Here is a 27,433-nt window from a genome sequence, read left to right on the forward strand (position 1 = left end):
TTCCCAACTTAAATAAGAAGTTTTTTGGGTTTGGCCGGCTACTACCGTAGATTTGTTGAAGGGTTCTCATCTATATCTTCACCATTGGCGAAGCTAACTTAGAAGAAGGGTAAGTTTCAATGGTCAGATGCTTGCGAGAAGAGTTTTTAAGAATTAAAAACCAAGATTTACTACTGCTCCAGTGTTATCCCTACTCAAGGGAACATATCGGTTTGTCATATACTGTGATGCATCTAAAATTGGATTGGGTTGTGTGTTGAAGCAGAAGGGCAAGGTTATTGCATATGCTTCTAGACAACTCAAGATTTATGAGAGAAACTATTTGACTCACGATCTTGAGTTGGCAGCCGTAGTATTTTCTCTCAAGATTTGGCGTTAGTATCTTTATGAAATGCATGTCAATGTGTTCACAGATCACAAGAGCTTACAATATATGTTTACTCAGAAAGAGCTGAACCTGAGGTAGAGGAGATGGCTTGAGTTGTTCAAGGATTTTGATATGAGCATTCTCTACCACCCAGGTAAAGCTAACGTTGTTGTTGATACTCTTAGCAGGTTATCTATGGGGAGCACTGCCCATGTAGAAGAGGGAAAGGAAGAGTTGGCCAAAGAGGTACATAGGCTTGCTCGTTTGGGAGTTCAACTTATTGATTCTGGTGAAGGTGGTACTATTGTTCGGAATGGGGCTGAATCATCTCTAGTTGCAAAGGTAAAATAAAAGAAAGATCAAGATTCCATTCTCCTCCAACTGAAAGATAATATTCATAAGCAGAAGGTAATAACTTTTGCCTATGGGGAAGATAGAGTGTTGAGGTATCAAGGGAGGTTGTGTGTTCCAAGCGTTGATGGCATTCGAGAGAGGATCATGTTAGAGGCCCATAATTTTAGGTATTCCGTCCATCTATGTGCTACAAAGATGTACCATGACTTGAGAGAGGTATATTGGTAGAGTAGAATAAAGAGAGATATATAGTAGAGTTTGTGTGTAAGTGCTCGAACTGCCAACAAGTTAAAGTTGAGAACCAGAGGCCTTGTAGAGTATCTCAGAATATGGATATTCCAAAATGGTAGTGGGAGATGATAAATATGGACTTTATTACAATTCTACCGCGGTCCCGTAGACAGCATGACTCTATTTGGGTGATTGTGAACAGAATGACCAAATCAGCCCATTTCTTACAAGTTAAGACTATGTACATCGCAGAGGATTATGCCAAACTATATCTTAGAGAGATTGTTAGACTGCATGGAGTTTCTTTGTCTATCATTTCAGATAGGGGAGCTCAGTTCACTGCAAAATTTTGGAAATCATTCCAAAAAGGTTTGGGTTCAAGAGTGAACCTTAGTACTGCTTTTCACCTGCAGACAGACGGCCAGGCAGAGTGCATGGTTTAGACTTTGGAGGATATGTTGAGAGCCTGTGTCATCAATTTCAAAGGTGATTGGGACGATCATTTACCTCTTATTAAGTTTGCATACAATAATAGCTTACATTCGAGCATTCAAATGACTCCTTGTAAAGCTCTATATGGGAGGAGATGTAGGATACATTTCGGTTGGTTCGAGGTTGGTGAATTTGAGTTGATTGGACCAGACTTGGTTCATCAAGCCATGGAGAAGAAGAAGATCATCCAAGAGAGGTTGAGAACTGCTCAAAGTCGCTAGAAATCATACACTGACGTTAAGAGGAGAGATTTGGAGTTCAAAGTATAGGATTGGGTATACTTGAAGATTTCACCCATGAAGGGTGTGATGAGATTTGGAAATAAAGGGAAGCTTAGTCCCCGGTATATTGGTCCATATCATATTATGAGAAGGGTTGGTTACGTACCCTATGAATTGGAGTTCCCTTAAAAGTTAGCAGCTATTCATTTCATGTTTCATAGCTCTATGCTTAAAAAAGTGTTTGAGAGATCATTCACTTGTTGTCCTGACTGAGAAAATTAGGGTGAAAGAGAGTTTGACTTATGTGGAGATTCCAGTTCATATTCTTGATCGCCAGGTTTGCCAATTGAGAACCAAGGAGGTAGCATCCGTCAAAGTTCTATTGCAGAATCAGCTTGTTGAAGAGGCTACATGGGAAGGTGAAGAGGTTATGAAATCTAGATACCCACATCCATTTGTGCCTCCTAATGATGATGCTGATGGTAATATTCCCTTTTCATATATTTGATTTGAAGTGTCTTTCGAGTTTGAGTGTATCATATATATCCTTGAATCCGAGTAGTGATAGTTTGATTGATTGAGTATTTGAGTCTTGATTATATCCGTGTCTTGAGTCAACCCATAGCTTAGTCTTTATTCGAGAATGAATGATCCCAAGGGGGAGATATTGTAACACCACGTGTTATTCTAGCCTAAACTAAGTTTTAGGACCATAAGAAAGATTAAAATAGTGAGTTGTGCCTATGTGTACTAGTCAACCTACGAGTCATAGGAACTCCTACAGATCGTAGGAGGGACTCGTAGTGTTGGCATTGAGGTTTGAAATCTGGCCAAGTCTAGAAGTGAGTCAACAAGTCTATTGATGACTCATAAGAATGAGTCACGGGGCCAAGGTCTAACCTCTGAAAAATATAAGCCTCGTTACTTTGACTACGAGTTGACATGACAAACCGTAGAAAGGATCTTGAGTCATAGAAATGACTCATAGATACACCCGACACTTAGCCAAATTCATGAACCTGAATGTCACTTCTACAGTTCAAGTTGACGACCTGTCAAAGAGTCTACGAGTCGTAATAACAACTAGTGTGAAAAGTTCTTAGACTTAGTTTTCTTTGATTTTTAAGGACCTGTAGGATGAGTTGAGTCTATGACTCATCGAGTAGTTGACGACTCATAGACATGAGTCATAGACCCCAATATTTTCCATCCAAATTCCACGACTGACAATGATGACCCATAGATATTTGTACGAGTTGTAATGACGACTCGTAGGCGACAAAGGGTAAATTGGTCTTTTTCCACCCCTCCTAGACTAAAACTATAATGTTTTAGGAATAAATTAAGTCCCTTATCAGTACCTAGTATGCATAATACTCTCATTAACATTAGATTATTTGAGAGCGAGGATTTAAGAAGAGGAGAACGACTAGGGTCCAAGTTCTTCAAGCGAGGTCTTCGAGTTCTCGATTGTTCTTTGAGTCTAGGTATGTAAGGCAGAACTAAAATATGGATTCTATTCCTCCATGTGTCCATGATTGTGATAGATTGATTGCGTACAGATTTAGTCTCCATGATTGTATTTCTTGGAAAATTTTTGTCTAAAAAATATATATGTTTTTACTGATTATTTATGAAATATTGATTTTCTACGAATTAATTCCTTGAACACATGATTTTAACTACTTATTTACTTAAACCCTAGCAACATGTTAGTTGATATTGAATTGTATACATCTTAAAAATGAGTCTAGAGCCTTGAATTGTGAATGTGCGATTGTGATTGGAATGTGAGCATGATGATAGTGTTAAAAAGTTGATAGTCCTGAATGTTGTCATAAGTGATTGTCTAAAACCTCTCTTAACTAAATGATTGAGAAATTGATTGGTTGAAAGGATTGATTTGATAGAACGAAAGTGTTGAATAGAGTCCAAAAGAGACTTACTGATTTGGTTTGATTTGGATTGAATGTCTTATAAGCGTGAGTCTTGGGAGGAGTATCGAACACCGAATTGGGTAAGAATCAGTAATAACTCGAATCCAATACTTACGTCTCCAAACATATGAAAGGATTGAACCATTAAAATTGGATGCTTCCCAAATTATTGTCCTACCATGATAGGAATTGATTGGTTATGGATCCATGATTGTTGACTCATTCTTATCCTGGCAAGTTATGGACAGACGTGGCAACAACATTGGTTTGTTTTACTATCACTGTCTCATAAGTGATGGTTGTCGGATAAGAGAAACTTTCATATAGGTCTTGATAGTATTCTAGGTCGGATAGGAATGGATTGGATTGAATTATATATGATTGGTCTTGTCTAAATCATATTCTTGTTTAGACTCAGAACATCTTGATTGAGTTTGTTCATTCTTCTAATTTGAGATTCTGAGTTGATTTGATTCTACCCTGATGCATGTTCCATTATTCCATTTTACACAATCATACATTCCAAGTATTGATGTCCATTTAGGCCTGCATCATTTTGTGATACTAAGACAAGTACTAGAGATCATAAACAGGCGCATCATTGATGGTCTACCCATATTCAACTGATTAGTGAGTCCTCATTGTTTCCAGAGGATACCTTATTTATCATTCTAGATTGAGTTTAGTTTTCTTCATTTGATTTGAGGTAGCTATGAACCTGTCATTGGCACCACCTAGATTATTGATAGAGGCTTCGTAGATTAGAGTGTTGATCATGTTGATTCATTTTATTTTGACTAGTTTCATTCTTCCAGTTTTTGATTCGATAAATGGTTGGCCTTTGACCTTATTTATGAATAGAAAGCTTAATGAGTTGAGTCTTCCACTAATAGAATGTGATTGAATGAATGAGTGTTTAGACTAAGTGGTTCTGTTGAGGACCAACAATGGTCTTCGAGTGCCAGCCATATCTAGGGTACCCTCGTGGGGGGTGACATGATTTGACCTAGAGCCTAGTTGTAATACGATGATTAGAATCCCAAAGGACTCCAAACAAGCCTCTTAGCATAACATTCATAAGCATAAATAAGAAAATTAAGCAGTAGAGCTAAACCAAGATACGGTAGCAAAATCTCAAATAGAACATAAGTCTCAAAATGAGAAAATGACAACATATATTCTTTTCTATCTAACATGCCTCTACTACTAGATGGGGGCATGATACAATTTCCCAACTCACCTAATAGTCAACTTAGAAGTAATAACTTTAAGATAAGAAATCAATGTCATGTCCTGGAACTGTGAGGACTCACCAATAAGAAGCTAATAGTAAACTCTAGCCCTGAGTGGAAGGAGGATGAATGTAATCATCGAACCCTACATTATGATATAATGTAGGCAAAAAGTATGCGTTAGTACATGTAATGCACTAAGTATGTGAGAATATGCACGAACAATAAACATCAGACATAATCCATATGTATCATAGATGGAAGACCAATATCTTTAAAACATGGGTAAAGTCATGAAAACATTAAAATATTTATCTTATTGGTCAACGTATCACATCATCATAATCATCAGAAGAACATACATATGTGAGAGATAATCATAATCAACATTAAGACCATAAGAGCTATTATATGAAATCCGATGATCCCATATCGAGAAGGGGGGAGGCTACTTGGCAAGGTAGGCTCCGTCCAATTATAATCATCATGTCTATATGTGGATCCACTAGCTAGGACATATTGGCCAACCTATGGTGGCAACGTAGTTTAAGAGACTAGAGGATGTTATTGGGGATTAGGTCGAGCCCCCAACTCAAAGTCCACTCGGTGCTAAGTACATCATCCCATGGAATACATATCATGTCATAATTATAAATCATACTTGTAACAATCATAAACTTTTCATAATCATAATTAACAAACTTATTTATATAAATAACTCATTATCATGTAATTCATATAAAGTGGGTGTAGACCTCCCACAAAACATCTTTAGGGTCTCAAGTCACCCTCCTCTTTAAGGATCTTAAGTCACCCTTTCATTAGAGTCTTGAGTCACCTTCTAGGATCTTAAGTCACTCTTTCATTTTAGTCTTAATTCACCTTCAAAGATCTCAAGTCACTCTCTCATTAAACTTGCTTGAAACATCATTAAAGAATTATTCATAAACTTATTTGCATAAAGCATCTTCAATCTCATTCAAAAAGTTTACATAGAAATAACTTGAAAAATTATGATCATGTCTCATAAATTATACTAAAAACTAGCATATAGCACGGGTTAAGAAAATTCAATTTGAAATCACACAATATGATGTGAATTATGTCTAATTAGGCTAATATGATAAACACATATCATAATTTAGAAGACCCAATGCAAATCTTGATATTAGGTCTTTTAATTGAATAAAACATAAGAGAATTGAGAAGAAATCTTTGGGATTCCATGGATGAAAGGAGTCCATCGATGAAGTCCCGCATACCTTGACCTTGATGAGCTCTAAAATCAAGAGAATGAAAGCTTGACCTTGAAGAATTCTTTTTGAATTGCTTGAGGGAGAAGAAGACCTTGAGAGAAAACTTGGGAGAGAGGGTTTTAGATTTTGGGAGTTTTGTTTGAGAATGAGAGGGTTAGAAGGCTTTAGGGTAGTTCATAGGTATGAATCTAGCCTTACAAATCGTCCTCATTTATTAAAGAAATATAGGGAAAAGACTAGGATAACCCTCATTAAAACTGAATCTGAAACCCAAAATAGGCCTTCACCATGGACCATTAAGGTCACTACAGTCCGTGGTCCCATCTGTGAAGCGGGACTTAACTTTTCAGAAAAGGGGTACCCATCACGGGACACACAACAAACCGTGAAAGGCAATATGGCCCGTGGTGGCCGTCCATGGCACGAGACTTGAACTCAAATTTTAGGAGTTGTAGGAAAAGTTTTAGGACTTCCTCCATGGAGAAATTCACAGTCCATAAAGGTCATTATGGTCTATTAACCTTGGTAGTGGTGCATAGCCTATTAGAGGCCTACAGGAAAGGCTCACCACGGAGCCTATAACAGACTGTGGTCGTCTTTACGGTCCCTTAACCTTAGTGGTGGTGTAGAGCCTATCAGAGGCCTATAGGAAAGGCTCACCACGGAGCCCATAACGGACTGTGGTTCGCACTATGGCCCGTGGTGCCCCTCATCATCATCACTTTAGAACTTACAACACAGGGCTTGGACCACGGTGGATCTTCATGGCCCGTTGGTCTCAACATGGCCCGTAGTGGATCCCTGTGAAGACCATCTGGTACCAAAAGATGCATTTTTCTAGGTTTTCATCTTTTGTTCCTCGTTTTAGGACTTTCTAATTTTTGAGGCCTTACAATAGCTCCCCCTTGAGAACAATCTTCCTCAAATGGGGCTCAAGCTACCATTAATGGAATAGGAAAGGAACATAACAGCCCAACATGAATGCAAAATATCTCGATAATGCATGAAATATGATATCTTTAATCTCAAGCTAAAATATGACTTTAAAACTTATTTCATGAACGTGAATGCCTATAAAACCATGAGAACAGCTGAAACACATGATTTGGGCTGGTTAGATGATGAAGAAACTAAATATCTCAACTAGGAACAGAAGGAAAGAGATGAGGATCTCAAGACATCATATCGACTTTGGCTTCCCATGTAGCACCTTCAACCTCTTGGTTCCTCCATAACACTTTAATTGAAGCTATTTCTTTGTTCCTCAACTTTCTAACTTACCGGCCCAAGATCTCAATCGGAACCTCTTTATATGAAAAACTCTCTTTAACCTCAATGTTGTCCAATTGCACAATAGAGATAGGATCACCAACAAACTTTCTAAACAAAGACACATGGAACACCGGATGCACCGATATCAAATCAGAAGGCAAAGACAACTCAAAAGCCATTTTATCAATCCATCTTAAAATCTGATATGGGCCCACATAGTGGTGAATTAGCTTCCTTTTCTTACCAAAATGCATCACTCCCTTCATGGGTGAAATCTTCAAGTAAACTCAATCATTAACCTCAAATTCAAGTTCCCTTCTTCTCATATCTGAATAGGACTTTTGTCGGCTTTGGGCTATCTTCAATTTTTTCTCTAATGAGTCTAAATTTCTCCATAGAATTAGATACCAACTCGGGTACTATCAAAGCAACTTCACCAACCTCAAACCAACCGATAGGAGATCTACACCTGTGCAATGTGACAGAGTGGTAGGATAGTGTGGCAGCTGGACAATTGTGTCCATGTACACCTCATCCTATGAGAAAAAGTTAATATTTTTCTCTTTTGTCTCGCTCTTTGATAAGGAGACTTGACAGAGAGAAAGACCTACCTTTTGTAATATTTGAAAATATTGCTCTTATCTCAAAGCATAGGCTATCTCAGCTCTCTTATTACAAAGACCTCAACAACAAGGGACCGACTCTTATTAATTGAAGTTGTTCTTTCATTTCTTATTGTGGATTCTTGTTTCTTGTGTTAAATATTGCAAACCTATTCTTGTTAGTGAAGCTTGTGTAGGTATTATTTCTTCTCTTGTCTTTTAGATTTCAATTGGTGGTTAGAGTTAACCGTGGTGTATTGTTGAAGTCTATGCCGACTATAGTTAATTAGTGTAGTGATAGGGTAAGAGTCATTGTATGTATGTAGTATTGAAGAGTTAATACACTAGAGTCATATAATAGAGTTTTTGCATGAAGAGAGGGGATTAAAAGTTTAATTCTTGGGTTGAACGAGTTTGTAATCTGAATCTTTATTCGTGTTTAGTGAAGTTATGGGTGAAATCGTACATGTTATGTAATGGTTTTTTCTTTCTTTAGCAAGAAGATTTTCATGTAAACATTATGTCTTGTTTACTTTCTATTGTGTAGATTGTTATCCTTTGTTCTTAGTTGTTGATTAGTCAAGGACTTGATGTCTTGACTCTTGATGGATTCATATGAGCTAATGTTTCATATTACAACTTGTTCTTCCTAAAGGGTTTACACCTAGGAGGGATCCTGCTCGAACAGACACTCCACTGAATTTTGAGGAAGGAAAATCTACCACTAGACCACCTAGATTCAACGATTAATATTATGGGTGGCGGAACACGAGAATGCACGACTTTGTCATGATTGAAGACTGTGAACTTTGAGACGTCATTTGTGATGATCCCTATGTGCCTATGAAGACTATCACTTAGTATAAGCTTCACTATATCTCCATATGGCAAGAAAGAAATACTCGAATGTCGATAGGAAATATATTGAAAAGATTTTCATGGATATGAAGCTACTAGTTTGCGGCATAACTAATGGGTACAATAAAATCTTTGCTTGTGAAACGGTAAAGGAAATCTGGGAGGTTGTGTATAAAACTCATGAAGGGACCAATCAAGTTAAGAATTCTAAGATCAACATGCTTACCAAACATTATGAGCTCTTCAAAATAAAGATGGGAGAATCCATTTAGGAAATGCACACGAGATTTATCTCCATCACTAATGAGCTTCACTGTCTTGGCGAAATAATAAAGACAAACAAACTCATTTGCAAGATTCTTAGTGTCTTGCCACCATCATGGGAAAGCAAAGTGAATTCCACCATACAATTTATCGACTTTCAGATCCTAAATATTGATACGTTGATAGAAAACCTGAAGACTTATGAGCTTAAAAGACAACAGGATCAAGAAAGGTAAGAACCAAAGAATAAAAAGAGTCTGGCTCTCAAAGCTGCAAAAAGAGACTCTAGTAATTATAATACTGAGATGGCTTATATCAATGGGTATTTTTCGAGGATGATGAGATAAAATAGATATTTTTCTGTGAAGGGAAGCTCAAGTAAACTTTCAAGGAGAAATGATTATTGCCACAAGTGTAAAGGTATTGGACATTTCATCATAGACTGTCCTCTTCATAAATATGACTATAATAATTATATCAAAAATAATCCTGAGAAAGGAAGGAAGAGCAACCTGGTCCCTAGCCATTTCTAGCAAAGAGAAGCTGCATGAATGCATTTGAAAAAATTCCTTGCAGCATTGGGAGACACGTATTGTAAGTCAGATGACGAAGAAGGACTAGAAGAAAAATCAATAATGGTTGTTGAAGATGAACCCTAAAGCTTCAACTCTCTATTCACCTTCATGAAAAAATCAGATGATGAAGAGTCCAAGGAAGTAAGATATCTTGACATTCAATAAAATTTCAAAAGGAATTAAGGTCCTAGGCAAATGTGCAAATGTGTTGATAAATGCTTATCAGAATCTTATAGAAGAAAATGATCACTTAAATGAAAACTATGTTGAGTCTGAAGTTGAATACACTGAGGTGTCTAATAGAATCCTGAAGTTAGAAGAGATGATCAAGCTTATGTCTTTCGAAAATAAAATTTTCCATAGCAAGCCTAGGAGCTAATCTCAAAATGGTCCCAAGGGAAAGGGTAAAGGGTGTGATATTCAGTTCAAACTTGATGCTCAACTAAACAAGTTCGAACTGAATCTCACAATCTCTCTTGAAAGAAATATGAAGCTTGAGAGGAACTTGACTAGAATTAAAATTGATCTTGAGAAATCTCTTTGTTCTACTAAGTCCTCAAAAGTACTAGCACGTTTGACCACTGTGAGGTCAAACGTGGGAGAAGGCCTTGGTTTCCAAAATGATGGTGCTTCATTTAAAATTTAGAGAAAGTACTTATCTAATTCTAAAAACTGATTGTGCATGTACATCCTAAAAAAGCACTATAGGGATTCTTACCCTATCAAAATATCTACCGATAAGAAATATTCAAAATATGCTAAAGAAATGGAGAAATCAAGGAACCTAGCTCACAAGTCCTTAAGAACTAGATTGCCAGTAAGGGACTGAAAAAATCTCATTTTCCCACTATTTCACTATTGGGGACTCAAGTTAATGTGGGTCCCAAATCTATCAAGTGAAGCATTGTGCAAGAAAAATAAGAGGATGTAGTCGAAGCTGATAGATGGATAGTAGTTTCTCAAGATACATGAACTAGAAGAATAAAAAATTCTAAACTCAAGTCTCTTTATGGAGGGATGTGTCTCCCTTGAGAATGAAAAAAAATATTTTGTTGGCAAAGAATGAGGAAAGAAATAACAATTGTCGAAGGATCTTGGATCAAGAAATCTTTTGAACAGGGACCAGGTTAGATGGTATCACTAAAGTTGCATTCCTCTAAGATAAAATAATTCTCTCTTTTATCCATCTAGGATCTCACTCTTTGGGCAAGAATATGAAAACAAATATCCAAGGAAGGTGGTATTTAACCTTGTCTAACTTGGATTTATATTATTGAAGGTATACACACATAGTGAGAAGGGAAAAATGTTGAATAGAGATCATCTAGACAATTTCAAGGCGTACTCAAAAGTTCAAAAAAGGGACAAAATTCCTTTTCATAGGTGAGTATCACTGACTATACATATAATGATTTAGAAATATGTCCAACAGGGCTTCCACATAGGAACTTTACTACTTTCTCACCATTTTTTGAAATGACATTGTGTCCCCTCGACTTCAAAATATTATGCCCTCTTCTGACACGACAAATTGTATCATCTTTTTAATCTCAACCATTCCTCTTTTAAAAATCCTTTTAAGTTTCAAAAATCCAATCTCCCTCTTTCAAGTTTCTCAAAGTCTTCTCATCTATTTTTTCCTTCCTACACACTACTTTCAAACCCTCTCTTGCATAAAATGCTCCCGTGATCATGTCTTAACCAAAATCATCCAACGCCCTCAAATGCTCCATCCGTAACCCTTTTATCTGCTCCTTCTATTAGTTTCGAAGTCACTAAAATTCCTCAAGAAACTTAACCTTTCATACCTATCCTTATCACTCAACAAAGCTCCTAAAACTCTAGTTCTTCCTGCCATTTCACAAGTGACACTGTTGAAGTTGAAACCCTCGATAAGGATATGGAGCTTTCAAGTAAAATGACTCTTGAAAACATTACTGAGCAAGGTCAAGATTCTCCATCCAAGTCGGCTAAATATTCTTTGGAACCTAATTTAGTATATGAGTTTATGCACAAGGAAACTACAAATTTTGGTCTGTTGTCTCAAAATGCTTTGAAGAGCATCTGTTTATTGGAACTCTTCCAAATGTGAAAGGTAAATCCTGCAACATTCTTTCTATAGGAGAAAAATATGTATTTGAGTGTTGAACTTCCATGTCTAAGGTAAGTATTGGCATTGGAGACATGAGAGTAGATAAAGAAAATTTTAAAGCGCCTTAGAGGTTTAGATCTCCACTTCTTCTCTTCACTCTCAAGTGGGATAGCTGTAACAATCTGAGTCCACACTAAAGGTATGACTGACAATAAACACCATAAATGACCCTAAGAAGACCCTTAGTACTGGCATGCTGCTAATTAACCAATATGATATTTTATGAAATATGTGCAGAAGCTGAAACTTTATTAACTAAAACATGTACTAAATATAAGTCTGAGTAAAATAATTAAAAGAACCATGGAACTGAAAAACTGATGTTTGAATAATTTTTCTACTATCTAAAATGAGAGAAACAAGTCTACCGGGATCTACCGGGACATGCCCCCTATCTACCTTAAAACATATAACATAACTAGCGATAAACCTAACTACTAACTAATTTATGAAGTCCCCGAATGAGGAGAACTCAGCAATTGCTGACTGAAAAGTTGCAACTTATCTCACAAGTCTAACAACGAATGCCTGAACGTACATCATAAAAAGATACAATGCAAAAAAAAGTATGCAATCATTACGTGAAATATACTGAGTATGTAAGATGATACTACGAATAATTATAAAGTAAAATAAAATAAATGAAAGACAACTTGAAACCAGTATATAAACGACATATATTACAAATTCTTAATGATGATAAAAATACATAAAATTAGTAGTAGTTTTACTTGAGAGTTTCTTACAACTGACATAAACAATGTGAGAAACATGGAGTCCAATAAGTAACCTAGTTGGGAGGGCTACCCTATACCTTGCCAAGGAATAAGACTTATCTATATAATGTGGATCTACTAACTAAGCCTCAAAGGTCTAAAGGAGTTGACCGGGAAAATAACATACTCAAATTCTACGGTGGCATGTAGTTATGGAACTTGAATTTTTTTAAAATCCATGTCCTATTGGTGCTAAATAATTCTCTCAAATTAGTCTATACATGCTCATAAATAAATAATCTGTCAGGTTGTCTAAATAAAGTGTTAGACTAAGCTCAAATCTTTCCTTTTAAAATCATATATTGAAATCTCTTTCTAAAACATATCTTCAAAATCATGTCTATAACTTAAATCATGAAAAAATCTTCTAAAATATGCATCACTCGTAGATACTCAATTTCATAATAGCATAAAGACTCTAAAATCTTGCTATAAAGTATAAGCTTGATGAATCATAAGCAATATCATGTCAATAACTCATAATAATGACAATGGAAAACCTTATTATGTATTAAAAGAAGTACAATAATCAAGAATCCATAATCATGAATAAACAATTCAAGAACTCGTGTAATTCAGATCATGAAGATGGTGAATTCAAAAGTGGCTTATAAATCCTAAAAATGAAGTTAAATTCATAAAACTTAGGAGTTTTGGACATGAGGATGAAGAAATTCTTCATTGAAGTCCTACATACCTTAGTGATGAAGCATGATGAAGAATCTTGGAAGATGAACCCTAGTCTTTGTATTTTCTTAAAGTTCTTGAGCGTAGAAATATAGGAAAGAATGAGAGGGTTTAATAATAAAAATATTAATTTCCTACATGTTTGAGGCTATTTAGATAACTCCCCAAAGATTTTAGAACAAAAATACCCTTATAAAAAAATAAAAATAAGTAAAATTTGGCCATCTAACATCATCTGGATGAGCACCGTGGCTTGGGTGATGGGCCGTCACTCAGGCTGTCAGAAATGGCCAAAAAGGCTACCCTACTTTTCATGTGAGATGGGCCATCACACTTGTGACGGACCTTCACTGTGGCCATCACTCACTACCAGGTTAGAGAATCTTTGGTAAATCAACCATAGCTTTTACTCCGAACTCGGATTGATGAACTGTCGGAGGTGTTGGAGGTTGGTCAAAATGGTAGCCCTTCCATTTTGATTGACCCATCCTCAAGTGTCGATATCTCTAATGTGGGGCTCCGACATGTCCTCATATTATTAGCTCGAGGTGTGACCGTTCAATTGAATGAACAAAAAGTAACTCCTATGAGTATGAATGTCAAATGAAGGAAAAGTTTGAGCAAAAAGGATGTTAAGAGAGGAAATGACTTTAATCATCAGAAGATGTTAAAAGGGGAAACATCCGGCTTGAATACGAGGAAGAGTGGTGCAAAGGAAAAAAAAATCCTACTCCTCATGCTACTGGTGTGGTAAGAATCATCTAGGGAAGTGGTTGGAGGGAGCCACATAGGACGAATATATGGAATGGACTCTAGAAAGGACATACGATGACTCCAATCAGGTTTATAAGGTATTGGATCATCACGTCAAGTTGAATCCATTGACGGGGTTCAGATAGCTACTATGTCTCAGTAAATTACAGAACTAACACGCACATTGACAGAATATGAGGCAAAAAGGGTTGAGGAGCAAAAAATTATGAATGAACAAGTTGAGCAAATCAAAGAACAAGTGTTCAACCTCTCCTGTTAGCCTCCTCCCCGTTATTCAAGAGGGTTCACTCCGGATGACTCTGACGATAGTGCTGAATACATAGCAAATAGTCCTTAGGTTCCCTATGTTAGTTTATGAACATTTTGAAATTTTTTGTTAACTTTGACAAACTTTAAATCATTCTAAATTATGATTTTATTTATTTTAAGTGTTTAATTATGTTTATTATTGTAAATTTTACAAATTTTGTTTGTTGTTAGTTGTGTTAGAATGAGCTGAATTGATATGAAGTGAATTAAATTTTAATTGCAGGTGAACTACAAGTTTCTACTGTCAAAAATATTATAGAAAAGCATCGGACAGTGTCTTTTAGTCCGTCGTTTTTTTGAAAATTTTTTAAAATTATTTCTCAGAAAAGCGATGGTTAGGGACTCTATGTCTGTCGCTTTTTTAAAAAATTTTCAGAACACCAAACACAAAAGCGACGAACGACAACCATTTATCATCGCTTTTCTGGAAAAAAATTAAAAATTTAAAAAGAAAACAACACAATCTATTGCTTTATATTAAATAATTAATCTTTTAAAAAATTAAACCGACGGAGTTCGTCGCTTTTTTATTAATTTTTTTAATTAAAAAAAATTAGAGGCAACGCAACCTGTTGCATTTTACGACTCTTTCTTTTATTTTTTTAAAAGTGTCGAGCAAAAAAGCGACAGAAGAGACTGCGTTGCTTTTTCGTTGAGTTTGAATAAAAAAAAAGACGCAGTCCGTCACTCTTTTGCCTCATTTTTTCTTAGTTTTTTAGTAGTATGAAGGGAATGGTGGACTTGGTTGACATGCTTTAGTCGCAACAATAGAGTCAACTGTTTGAACATTCAATTAATGTCAATGTTCCATAAAAAGAAAGTTGTAGAATTTTATATAGGGTTGACCTTTACATCAGCTAGGGAATCATTGATGACTAGTGTCAACAGAGTAGATATATTTCTGAATGAATAATTTCTCGATCAAATATTTGATATGCCCACCAAAAGAGTGAAATCTATGGAGAACTAGGTTGACTCAAGAAGAAACCAAATGAGAGTATCAACTTGTCTTTGAGCTCATAAATAAAATTGTTTTTCTAAGAAACGAGAAAAGATCCATAGCTTCTATCTTTGTTCTGTTCCCAATTGAAGATTTCACAACTCTACAACCCATTTGTCTTCCCACCATTATGATAGAACATATGAAGAAAATTTATCTATACGAGACACAAAATATGGACAAGCTTATGGGTTCCTGCTCTCTAAAGTATTCAATCACTTTCGGGTCCAGCTTCAGAAGGGCATTCTAGAGACCCAAAAACAAACATTTTTCAAGATTACCTTAGAAGAATGTGAATGCATTGGGAGAGAACAAGGAGTTTGACCGCAATCTATCATCTATGATTTAATAGCTTCCCAACAGAGATCCACTGTTGAGTTGGAAAATCTCATTGCCCTAGTTACTAAAATAGATGCATAGAATGTCAGTCTCAAGATCGAACTACAAGTGGCTTAAGATGGAACTGGTGGTGAGGGACTTAGATATGGTGACAATGCTTCAACAAGCGAACGCTCAACTGAAAACTGAAGTCGCCACCTTTAGGGAACAAGTCAAGGACTTTACTCAAAACAACTCCACTCTCCTGACACTACAAATGAGCACTTAGACATGATATTCAACTGATTTTCTATGTCTTTCTGATTTGATTCTCTCTTGATCCCCATAGCCTTCTGTCATCTTCACTTTCATTTTGACTATTCTTCATAGTGGCTTCCCTTGTTAAGTTTTTTTTTCTATTATCCTTATATGTACATTTTGTGATGCTGACATGAAATAAATGATGAGTTTTTACTTTATCTGTCTTTATATTTCTAAGTCTTGCCTATTTAATAGATTCATGATGGTATTTCCTCAGTGATCATGAGTTAACGTAGACTTTTCTCTTCTTTTTGATTTACTATTTATCTCTTTTAATAATGCCACATAGAAGGAGATATTGGATACATGGGGAACTAACTAATAGGGGGAATTACACAAAGATAAGGGGAACTAACTGATAGGGAGAACTGCATGATAGGGGGAATATGGAATGCGTAACATGGGAAATATGTTTGTGTCTATGAAATGTGTTGCTGAATTGATCGCATAGTTTATCATTATCAAAAAAGAGAAAATGTTATAATGTTGTAAAATTAATTTTGATGATTGACAACTTTATGAAGGGACCTGGTAAATAGTTTTTTGCAAAGTCAATAATCCAGTTGTATAGTGTATCATGTATGCATAGTACAACAAAGTAATAGGGCAGTGTAGCAGCAGGATCAATATCCTTGTACACTTCGACCAATGATAAGACGTTAAGGTTTTGCCCATTTCTCTCTCTCACATTGATAAGGGAATTTGACAAAGAGAAAAATCTAGTTTTTGCAAAATTGAAAAAATTGCTTGTTTCAAAGCATAAGCTATCTCATGTCTCTCATTATGAAGACCTCAACCACAAAAGACCTGCAGTTATCAACTGAAGTTGTTCTTTCACTCCTTGTTGGTGAGTCTTGTTTTGAAGCTTGTGTAGGTATCATTTCTTCTCTTTCAGATTTGTGTAGGTGGCTAGAGTTAGTCATGGTTTATTGTTGAAGTCTACATCGACTAGATTTAGTAGGTGTAGTGATAGGGAAATAGAGTTATTGCTTGTATGTAGTGTAATAGATTTATTACACTAGAGTCTTGTTATGTAGGGGAAGGGATTAAGAGTTTAATTCCTAGGTTGCAAGACTTTAAAATTTGATACTTTGCTCGTGTTTAGTGAAGTTGTTGGTGAAATTCTATGTGGTAAATCATATTTTTCCTTCCTTGAGCAAAAAGGTTTTCACGTAAATTGTCATGACCCAAGCCTAGGGCCTAGACGTGACATGGCGAATGAGGAATCCGAAAGTACCTCAAACAAGTCTCTTAACATTCTTTTAGCCTTTCATAGGTAATGACAACAAATGAACAAACGGAAATCATAATAGTAAATCTTCAATTTACATATGTCTAACAATACCTCTAACTTTTAGATTTAACGGGGCTAAGACAAGTCTCTATCTCACCCTCAATCATTATAGAAACAAATGTCATAGTAAGTGTCTAAAGATCTCAACATATTATGCGCTAGAAATATAAAAGTGTATTATTCCCGAAATATGGAAACTCACCAAAAGTAGCCTTCAAATGAAATCTCAACTAGCAACGTGGAGGAGAATGAGGAGGAGCACCAGTTCCTATATGGTGGTATCATGTAGGCAAAAAAGTATGGGTTAGTACTTTGAATGTACTAAGTATGTAGGCATGCATGAACGTTGAGAAAACATTAAAATATTTATGTAATATGAAACATAATGCAATGCATGCATAATCAATTATATAGATATCCTTTAAAATATTCATTTGTGGGAAGATGACTATAACCGACATTTAAGATCATGCGAGCTATTACATGGAATCCAACATAACCTCCTACGTTGGCCGGAGAGACTACTTATCGGGTAGAAATCCGTCAACTTCATTCATTTATTTAACTTCAACTTTAAGGGCTTTCATGGATCCATTAGCCTAAGCCTATAAGGGCTCCTATGTTGGCATATATTTAATGTGACAAGGGGTTTCTACTAGGATTCCCTTACTGAATCTCACCTCAATGAACCATTCGATGCTAAGTCAATCCCACTGAATAGTTTAATACTTCAAAATAGTCATAGCATATAACTTGAGAATTCAAAATATCATATTCGGTAGAATAGCTCATTAAAACATTTGGTGATTCAAATATACAAGATTTGTCCTTACTGCATAAAGAATTCATCATTCATAGCATTTCATCATTCTTTTATTTCATAAGACTTCTTTTGATCATAGGCATTATTTTCATAAACATTTATTTAGAGTCAAACATCATTGAAAATATAGTAAAACTAGATGGGTTTAAATAACTTCAACTTTCAAACATGTATGTAAATGAAATTACGCATAAATACTTTAAAATTCATTAATTAAAAATCATGCTTTAAATAACCCACCATAAAATTTCAAGAGCCTTTAAAGAGCTAACTAGAGAAAATACTTGCAAACCATCAATTCATACATATGAAATCATTTTGCATCAAAATAGATCAATAATCATTAGTTTAACCACGATTCATGCTATTAAGTAGAAATAAAAATTACCGATAAGAAAATCTTATTTGAAATCAAGAGATTTAGTTGAAAGAGTTTTGGACTCCATGGGTAAAAAAACCCATGGATAAACACCCACATATCTTAGAGTAAAGCTTAAAGAAAATAAATATAATTTATCATATAATTAAAATAATTTAGGCATGAGAGTGGAAGGAATACTCTCATTGAAGCTTTACATACGCTAATATAAGATAGGTAATTAAATTTCAAATACTTAATAATCTATGCATTTGGAATCATGATATATAAACCCATAAAGTTTCATACTTGAATTAAATAAAAGACTTTGATAATTCATTTGGGTTTTATGGATGAAAGGATCCATGAATCAATACCCACATACCTTAGAGGAAAGCTTAAAGAAAATAAATATAAATTATCATATAATAAAAATACTTTAGGCATGAGAGTGGAAGAAATACTCTCATTGAAGCCTTACATACGCTAATATAAGATAGGTAATTAAACTTCAAATACTTAGTAATCTATGCATTTGGAATCATGATATGAAAACCCATAAAGTTTCATACTTGAATTAAATAGAAGACTTTGATAATTCATTTGGGCTTCATGAATGAAAGGATCCATGAATCAAGACCTACATACCTTAGAGTAAAGCTTAAAGAAAATAAACATAATTTATCATATAATAAAAATACTTTAGGCATGAGAGTGGAAGAAATACTCTCATTGAAGCCTTACATACCTGGAATCCAAAGTTTTACTCAGAATCGAAGGACTTAATGAAGCCTTTTCTCCTCGGTAGAGCATTTTGTGTATTACCCGAAGTATATGAATCACCGGAATAATATTTTACACTATTAAGAACTAAAACTATATTTTAAGAAAGAGTAAAGAAGGATATAGAGAGAAGAGTTGTTTGAGAAAGCTTGATGAACAAAATGATGAAATAAGGTTGGTATTTATAGGTGTGAAGGAGGGACCTAACAATAATTAAAATAATTATAAAGAAAAATCTAAAAATTTAATGGATGATTGTGATGTCATGAGTGATGTCAAATGGAAGACTATTGATGTCATGGGTGATGTCAAATAGATCCAGATCTTCTATAGTTGGTGAGATGAATCTTCTTTTTACAGAATATCCTTTTTCAGAACTACGTTTGAACAAGATAACCTCCTAATTAAGATTTGATGTCTTCATATGAATTGTAGCTCTAGAAGTCTCTTTCACGTCATTCAAGAATCAACTGATTTGGAGCGTCCTACAGTGAGATATGATTTTTCTTCTACAAATACTCCATTTCGTCACAACACCAGGTCTTGCAAAGATTAATTTATTTGACCTATTTAGCCTCCGAATCGTAAGATATGGTCTCAAAAGTTGTAGGTAATAATGTTGGGGTTATTCAGAAATTTGAATCACCTAATTTGGACAATCCTATATAAATGTATGCCCAAAATACAAAAGCAGTATTATTTTCGTCAAAAATTGAAACACTATATACAACGTTTTTAGGGGTGTTACATAAATATTACATTTTGTTTATTTTTTGTGTGTAGATTGTTATCCTTTGTTCTTAGTTGTTGACCCGTCAAGGACCTAGTCTTTTGACTCTTGGTGGATTCATATGAGCCAACATACATAAATAATTAAATTTTACATAATTAATTTTTGTAATAACTTTAATCAATAACCAAATGACATGTAAGTATTAGTCCTAAGACGTAAGAGGTGGCATTTCTATTTTCTATACTACCGCACAACTCGAAGTAGGGTCTCACTCAAGGGAAAAAGGCGTGGGTGGGTGAACAAGACTTGAAGTAGGGTCTTTCTTTAAAGTTTCGAAAACATAAAAGTAGGACGGGATTGAGGGAAAGGGAAGAGGGAAGAGGGAAGAGGGAGAGAGAGAGAATGGCTTTGAAAACGACAATTATCCCTTTTTCTAGGCTATGAATGCCAACAGCATTCGGACGGTGGCTATGGGGACAACATAGGAGGGCCCTTTAATTAGTTTTATGTCCTATCTTTCTTTCTCACCTGATTTTTCTATTTCCATTTCCTCTTCAATCATTCACTTTCATCCTTTTTATCAGTTTTTTTTCTCTATCCGATCCCGTGTTTATTGGAATTTGATTAAATTCAAATTTGCACCCAAAATTCTATATTGACGGTTAAAGTGCTATCTAACAAATGCGACCTCATATTCAGGGAGACTCAAACTCAAAACTTTTAGTTAGTGATGAAAGAATATTTATCACTCCACCACAACCCTTATCTTTTTTGTCATTTAGTTACGGCTCTAATGTTTTTTTTCAACAAATTATATTGTAATCAATGATCAAAATTTAGTTTTATAATTTGATTACGCTATAGGGATTAATTAATGTCCGCGTGTTTTATTATTTTAGTAAGTTTTCATTTAACGTACATACTTTATGGTGTTGAAAGGTTAGAGTGTAGTTTCATATATATCCATGTTTTATAATGAAAGCACGCAACTCAATTACTAATTAATTTGTCCACATATTAGGTGTTTGATTGGAGTAACTTATTCTAAGATTGTTGCTTCACGATTTAATTACTAGTCGATCATTAGGATACGTAATTTGTTATCTACTATACTTCTTAATTATGAATGCATGAGAGCTAGAAAGTAATTGTACTAATAAAGTGAGATAATTAAAAGATGAAAAGGTCATCAATGCCCATTGACTAGACTTTCAATACGATCACCATGGGCGTTTATGTTACGATCCAAATTAACGTGACTAACATTAGATACGTTAGATGATTTGATCGAGCAAACCAAAATCCAGATGTATCTGATCATATGCTATTCCAGCTATATGTATTTCAATTTAAAATATATTATTACTACTACTTTTGGGAAAACATATATGTATAGACTGGCTCTTCAATAATTTGTTTCAGCATTTCAAGGAAGAGACGTTATATATTAGGTTCAAGAATTCAATCAACACGGGATAACATTTTTCTTTTCTTTTCTTCTTTTGGGTGGGGTGGGCCACGGTGGTTTAAATTAGGGTTTTAATTGTCAATAACTTGTACGTGAATTTACATTTGGTATATTGCATGAAAACAACAACTATATATTAAAAAGAAAAATAGATTTTAGACTTAATTAACTGAACCTCAAAAATTAATTAAAGAGATTGAGATTGCTCAAACCATATAAACAGACCACTCGTCCCCTTCACCATCAATGTGGGACTTCTTCATACTATGATTGTGCAATTTATTTGCTAGTACTATTTCACATAATACGGATCTGAATTAGTTGCACTAACTAGTATGTTTTGAATACCACAGAGAAAAAGGCAAATGAAAGAAAAGAAAACCAAAAAACTGTGAATATATATATTGATGTCAAGATACTTTAAAAAAAAATGAAAAAGGAAGAAGATTTTGAGGCATTTGTTTGAATTATTGATCTCAAGTCGATGATACGCATCTTGAGTTGGAAGAAAGATGAATGCCTGAACTACGTCTCGCTAAAAAGAAGCTGAGATTACGAAAAGCAATATTTAGATGCAGAAATTAAGGAAACCAATCCCATTTAATTAATTAAGAGTACTAGACTACTAGCTAGCTTTCATATATATTATATTCTTCATTTGTGGAAAAAACAATATATATGACAACCCAAATTAACATCACTATATAAATTTGTCAAAGTTAGAGGCCCTGATTTTCTCTTGTTTCCTATAGTGCTACTCCACATATAGCCCAATGGCTTACCTACATTGACTCAAGGATGGTCACTCAATACCCTTTCTTGAAAAATTATATTGTGCATAATTTTTTTTTTTTGTATATATAGGTCAAAGATATTCTTTTAGAGATATATACTAAAATTTTGAACACCCTTAACAGAATTCCGAACTTCGCCATAGCCTATAGCTGATGTATACATAATCTCTTGAAATGAAAATACATCATAATTCTTATTAATTAAGTAAATATATAATGTGTAAATTTCCCCTTAACCTTTTTAATGTTGGGAAATAATTTTCCCTAGCTTTGATCAAAGAGTTAACAAGCAAAATGAGAGAACTAAAGTTTTTCTATTAAGCTAATAATTTGAATACATAGTCTATTGTCTGGTTAGTGATATTGCTAGATATAAATCTGCACATACCAGGAAGAATAGTATTGACATAATTAGTGAAGCTTAGCTCAAATCGATATTAGCAAATAACTGCTGAATAATGAAGAATAAAGGTTAGTTCGGAGGAACAACTCAATGTAAGTTAATTTGCGAATATTTTTCCTTTGTCCAATGTATTAGCACTAATTAAGCTAGGAGAGTGCATAACTATTATTCGTATTTCTATATTGGTGACTCTTATTGTGGCATTAACAAAAAAAAACAATTAAATTGGTAAAACAATTAATATATATATATATATATATATATATATATATATATATATAAAAGATGACATTAGTTTTCTTCCCAAACAAGGGATCCATAGTACTATCTTTTCTTTCGTTCATTCCAACGACTATTTCTTTTCATGTTGTTGGTAAAGCTGTAAAGGTGAGGGATTATTGTTTCCATGAATACACAAAAGTTGAAGGGTGAAGTGAAATTTTACTCATATTTTAACCTTATAATAATGAATTAGTTTTAAGTTGTAAATGATAATACTCATGGGATATAATTATCTGCTAATTGAACTATGGATATCATATCATATCATTTGAGAGAACTTTGACATTTTAGATATTGTTACCAAAATATCATAAATTTGTTAGTAATATTTTGAGCAACATAAATAAGGGCCTTCTAAGTACACGGTGAGTACAATATGCAGATTATTTTAATGTAGCTAGCACATTTAATGACGTGTAAAAATCAATATTTATAATTAAATAATAGGACAAGTTTCATTTATTAAATTGATGTATACACCTGATGCCATTAAGTTTTTACCAGTACAATATTGACTTGCCAATAGTTCCATCCTTTTGCATTTTTTAGCGAGAAGGATGTTAAAATTCAAATCGATTTTAATAAAGTTAAAATTAGCAAGATTAAAAAGTAGGAGAAATTTAATTTGGAGAAGTAAATTAAAGATGGAGGAATTCAATTTGAGGAAGTAAATTAAAAATGAATGAATTCAAGTTGGCAACGTAAACTAAAGATGGAGAATTTAAATTGGTCAAAGTTGGCTGAAAAAAATTATACCTAGAGTCTTCTATATGGAGGTGAAGGTTAGCTATAAATAGATTCTTATATGCATGTAATTCTCTGTGTTTTTAGAAAGAAGAAGTCTTCTTAGAGAGTTAATAGAGAAGAATCGAAGTTCTTAAAATTGAGAGTTTTCTTTTTGTCTGTGTGTGTAATATTTTACTCCTTGTATACCAAAAATATTATTTTGGTCCACTACGCTTACAGTTTTATTGTCTAGTTGATAACACATTATTTATCTTTCGGCAAGTAAATATGAAATAATTTTTATCATCAAGAGTGTTTATCTAAGTTATCCTTCATTTCTCTTTTAGTGTCACTTAATTGACACCCAATTTACTGAAACAGTAACAGTAGATCTTCCAAGGCATTAAAAAATATATAATTGACTACTTTTTTTTTGGTTTATAAAGTTTTTATTTTGAAATAAATTAAATTCACAAAAATGACTAATATTTCGGTACTGACATATAATATACTATAATATTATAGATATGTCACAACACATTATAAACATGTATTAACTTTTACAATTTGATGCTTAACTGATGTGATTTTTAATTTGACAGGGTATTATATGTCTCCCAATATTTAATTCCCTATTGACTTTATATTATAATTTTGTACCTAATTGCCAAGAGTCATGCATATTTTTTATTGATGTCCATCAATTCACTAGAGTCGATTAAGTTAGTTAGAATTACAAATATTAGTTGGTTAACAACCTAAAATATGCCACCTTATTTAATTGTACAGATCAACTCCATTTGAAGAGACTTAAGAGCTTACAACTTATTGAGGCTAGTGGTAATTAACATATTTTAGGCGGTTAATTTATCTAGAAAATGCGAGTTTGAGAACACGTGCAAAAAAAATTTCAAAATTTGAGACAATAGTGTTTAATAAGATCACTTTATCATGGGTTTCAGGTGATCGTAGTTCTAATGTTTAAATATAATTTACTATCAAGTTTCAAGGTCATCGATGTATGCCTTGATTTAGTTAATTATTGATTCGTAATGATTGAGTGTTATTTCCTAATGACAAAAAGTTTACATGATCAATTGATCTCGATCATTTACTGAGCTGAGTCAAGAGAAGTCGAGTTTTGAGCAGAACTGGTCGAGCCAAGTTGTGCTCTTTTTAAAACGAGATGATTGGATTTGAATTTAGGGGCAGATGCAGATTTATAATTACAGGTTCTGATGAACCCAATTCTATCTTAAATTTTCGTGTAAGAATTTATTGAAGATGTAACCAATAGTATGTCCGAACTCGTAATTTAAAATTACAATGAGCTTAGTGCTAAAAAATTTAAAGGTACTAAAAGTTTTGCTGGTACTGAACACCAATTTATACAAACCCGTACCTAATTTTTGTTTCATTAGTAATGCATGATTAAAGTACTTTTTTTTCATTAGTAATGTACCATTAAGCGTCCATATAGTGCTAACTGCTTCCCTCCATTATTTTTTTCCACTTCCCTCCATAAGTTTTGTTTATTTCCCTCCTATTTGGTGGTTTGATAAAACTGCTTATTTAAACCTTTTTTTTATATTTGTTGAAACTTCTCCCTTTTCTAGAGCTCTCCAATGCAGAATTTGAAATCAACACAATTAGGTAAGTTTTCATTTGTATTCTTCAATGCTTTACTTATATTGTGTAACTATTTGATTCTTTGTGCATTTGATTGAAGGTTTCAAAATTTAATTTGTAGTGATGTATACATTGTTTTCAGTGTGTTTAAATCTATGTGTTCTATCAAATGTCTTTTTCTTAATCGGTTATTAAGTAGATCTTCAAAGTAGTTAACCGGTACTATACTAATGAAAAGCCCTGGTAGCAACGTAGAAGTTGTATGCTTTTTTTCTGATACAGAGATGCAGCACAGTTGTACGTTGAGTACCTTTCCTCATACAGAAATGCAACACTATTTTGATTTTGTGACAAATATGTAACTTTAAGCTAAGTTGCGTGGGTTCTTAACTTTTGATGTTGTATCCGTGTCGAATTCTCTAAAAATAAACTACATTTTAAGAATCCGACATCTACTTGTTGATGTTTTTGAAGAGTCTGAGCAACATAGGCTTTAAGAGCAAAACTCATATCATAGATGGCAAAGGACAAAGTGTAGTAGTTGGTAGACCAACCTTAAGCAGGAGAGGAATATCCCAGCATTTGGAACATCATGGATATTTAGGATGTTAACACACCTATAGAAAAGTAGATTAATACGGGATAAATAAAAAGTGAATTCAAGCTCTATATTTAAGAGACCAAAAGTGAAACTTACCAGAACATGACAAAACTGTGAAAAAAGTTTCTAGTTTGTATTCTCTAGTAAGGCCTGCATAGTGTTGAAATATCTCAATAATAATAAAAACAATTCCATCCTAGATTTATCATTCACTTTATAGCTTTCTCAATGAGTGCTTCTTCTTATTTGATTCACCTAGTTTTCATTTTTTATATGAATATGCAGCCATGCCAAAGGTTAAACGTTTTCGGAATCACTCAAAGTCTGTTCATGAATCAAATGATGCTCATGGAAGTTCTTCGTCGTCAATAACTCCAGCCCATTCACAAGCTATAGAGCCCTCAACATTGTTACAAGCCCCCAACCTGATCTGGCAGATACCTCATTATCTAATGAAGTCCCACAACAAGCAAAACCTCCAACTAAGTCTTCTAATCCATGTTTGGCATTTGTGCGCCAGGCTGGACGTGTATCTACACAATATTGGAAAGTAGAAGCAATAGGTATATACATTGTATATATGTTTACTTCACTTAATAAATATCTTATTTTTCCTTTTTGATTGAGTAACTTATTTTCTTTTTAAAGACTCAAACAACGCTACCAAGCATATTAACATCAAGGCCAGTGAGGTCAACAACCTGCCAAGCGAGGAACGCATCATTGTTTGCTTTGATAATTGTGGTGCAGCATATGGGGAAGCACAAGGGTTGCTTGCCAGCTATTGTGGATTATTGGCCATTGATGGAAATTTATTTCCATTTAATTTTGACAGGTTGTCAGGACTGTCGGGCCTTCCTAAAAAATACATGGAAGATTGCTTTGAAACACTGCTAAAGGTTTTACACACATATTTTTATTGCTATCAGATGTTTATGCATATATAGGACAACTAACTTTGGTTTTTTCTTCTATTTGAAGTCTCGATTCCTTTTTAGGACTACCGATGCTATTGCATACAGATATTGCAATTGTAGTTGTCTAAATAAGAAGTGGATTACACATAAACAAAGGTTGTGGGATGAATTATGACCCAACCAAGTGCAGAAATGAAATTTTAAGCAATGTTCCATTGAGTATATATAGAGATCAGTGGACTTGTTTTGTTGCTTATCGTCTAACAGATGAAACAATTGTAAGATTTCGATTATCTCAATAGGTTTTCTTGAACTTCTGATTAAGTATTTGACTAAATTTTTAAGTTTGTACTCGTTTATGCTAATAGGAGCTTTATAGAAGATATAAAGAAATTTGACGCAAGCAAAAAATTCCTCACACTAGTGGTTCAAAAGCTAACTTGAGAAGACGACATGAGCTGGTATTCATAGTTTTTTTTTTCTGATTCAAGTATTTTGTTATAATATGCTTAATATAACTCTTTTTTAGTTGTTGAAAACTGGACAAAATCCTAGTCGAGGAAAAAAGTTTATCGAAACTCACAAGAGAAAGAATGAATCGTATGTAAATGACGAGGTAAGGGC

The 27,433-nt window shown here is 34.1% G+C and overlaps 1 protein-coding gene across 1 annotated transcript; it reads left to right on the plus strand.

Annotated features, from left to right (window-relative positions):
* The first annotated feature begins 391 nt into the window (after nt 1-391).
* On the plus strand, nt 392-27,433 carry LOC129892804 (uncharacterized). Its single transcript, XM_055968351.1, has 6 exons — nt 392-462; nt 556-709; nt 1,904-2,147; nt 26,234-26,455; nt 26,541-26,823; nt 27,207-27,433. The coding sequence occupies exons 1-6, from the start codon at nt 392-394 to the stop codon at nt 27,292-27,294; spliced, it is 1,062 nt and encodes a 353-aa protein (XP_055824326.1). The 3' UTR covers nt 27,295-27,433.

This window comes from Solanum dulcamara, chromosome 6, assembly GCF_947179165.1.
Source record: "Solanum dulcamara chromosome 6, daSolDulc1.2, whole genome shotgun sequence".
Taxonomy (NCBI): domain Eukaryota; kingdom Viridiplantae; phylum Streptophyta; class Magnoliopsida; order Solanales; family Solanaceae; genus Solanum; species Solanum dulcamara.

Excerpts from the sequence above, each read along its gene's own strand:
- LOC129892804 (XM_055968351.1), top strand. The coding sequence starts at position 392 with ATGCATGTCAATGTGTTCACAGATCACAAGAGCTTACAATATATGTTT. Across the intron at positions 463-555 it reads CAGAAAGAGCTGAACCTGAG|GTTATCTATGGGGAGCACTG; the intron begins GTAGAGGAGATG and ends TACTCTTAGCAG. Across the intron at positions 710-1,903 it reads AATCATCTCTAGTTGCAAAG|TGTTTGAGAGATCATTCACT; the intron begins GTAAAATAAAAG and ends TGCTTAAAAAAG.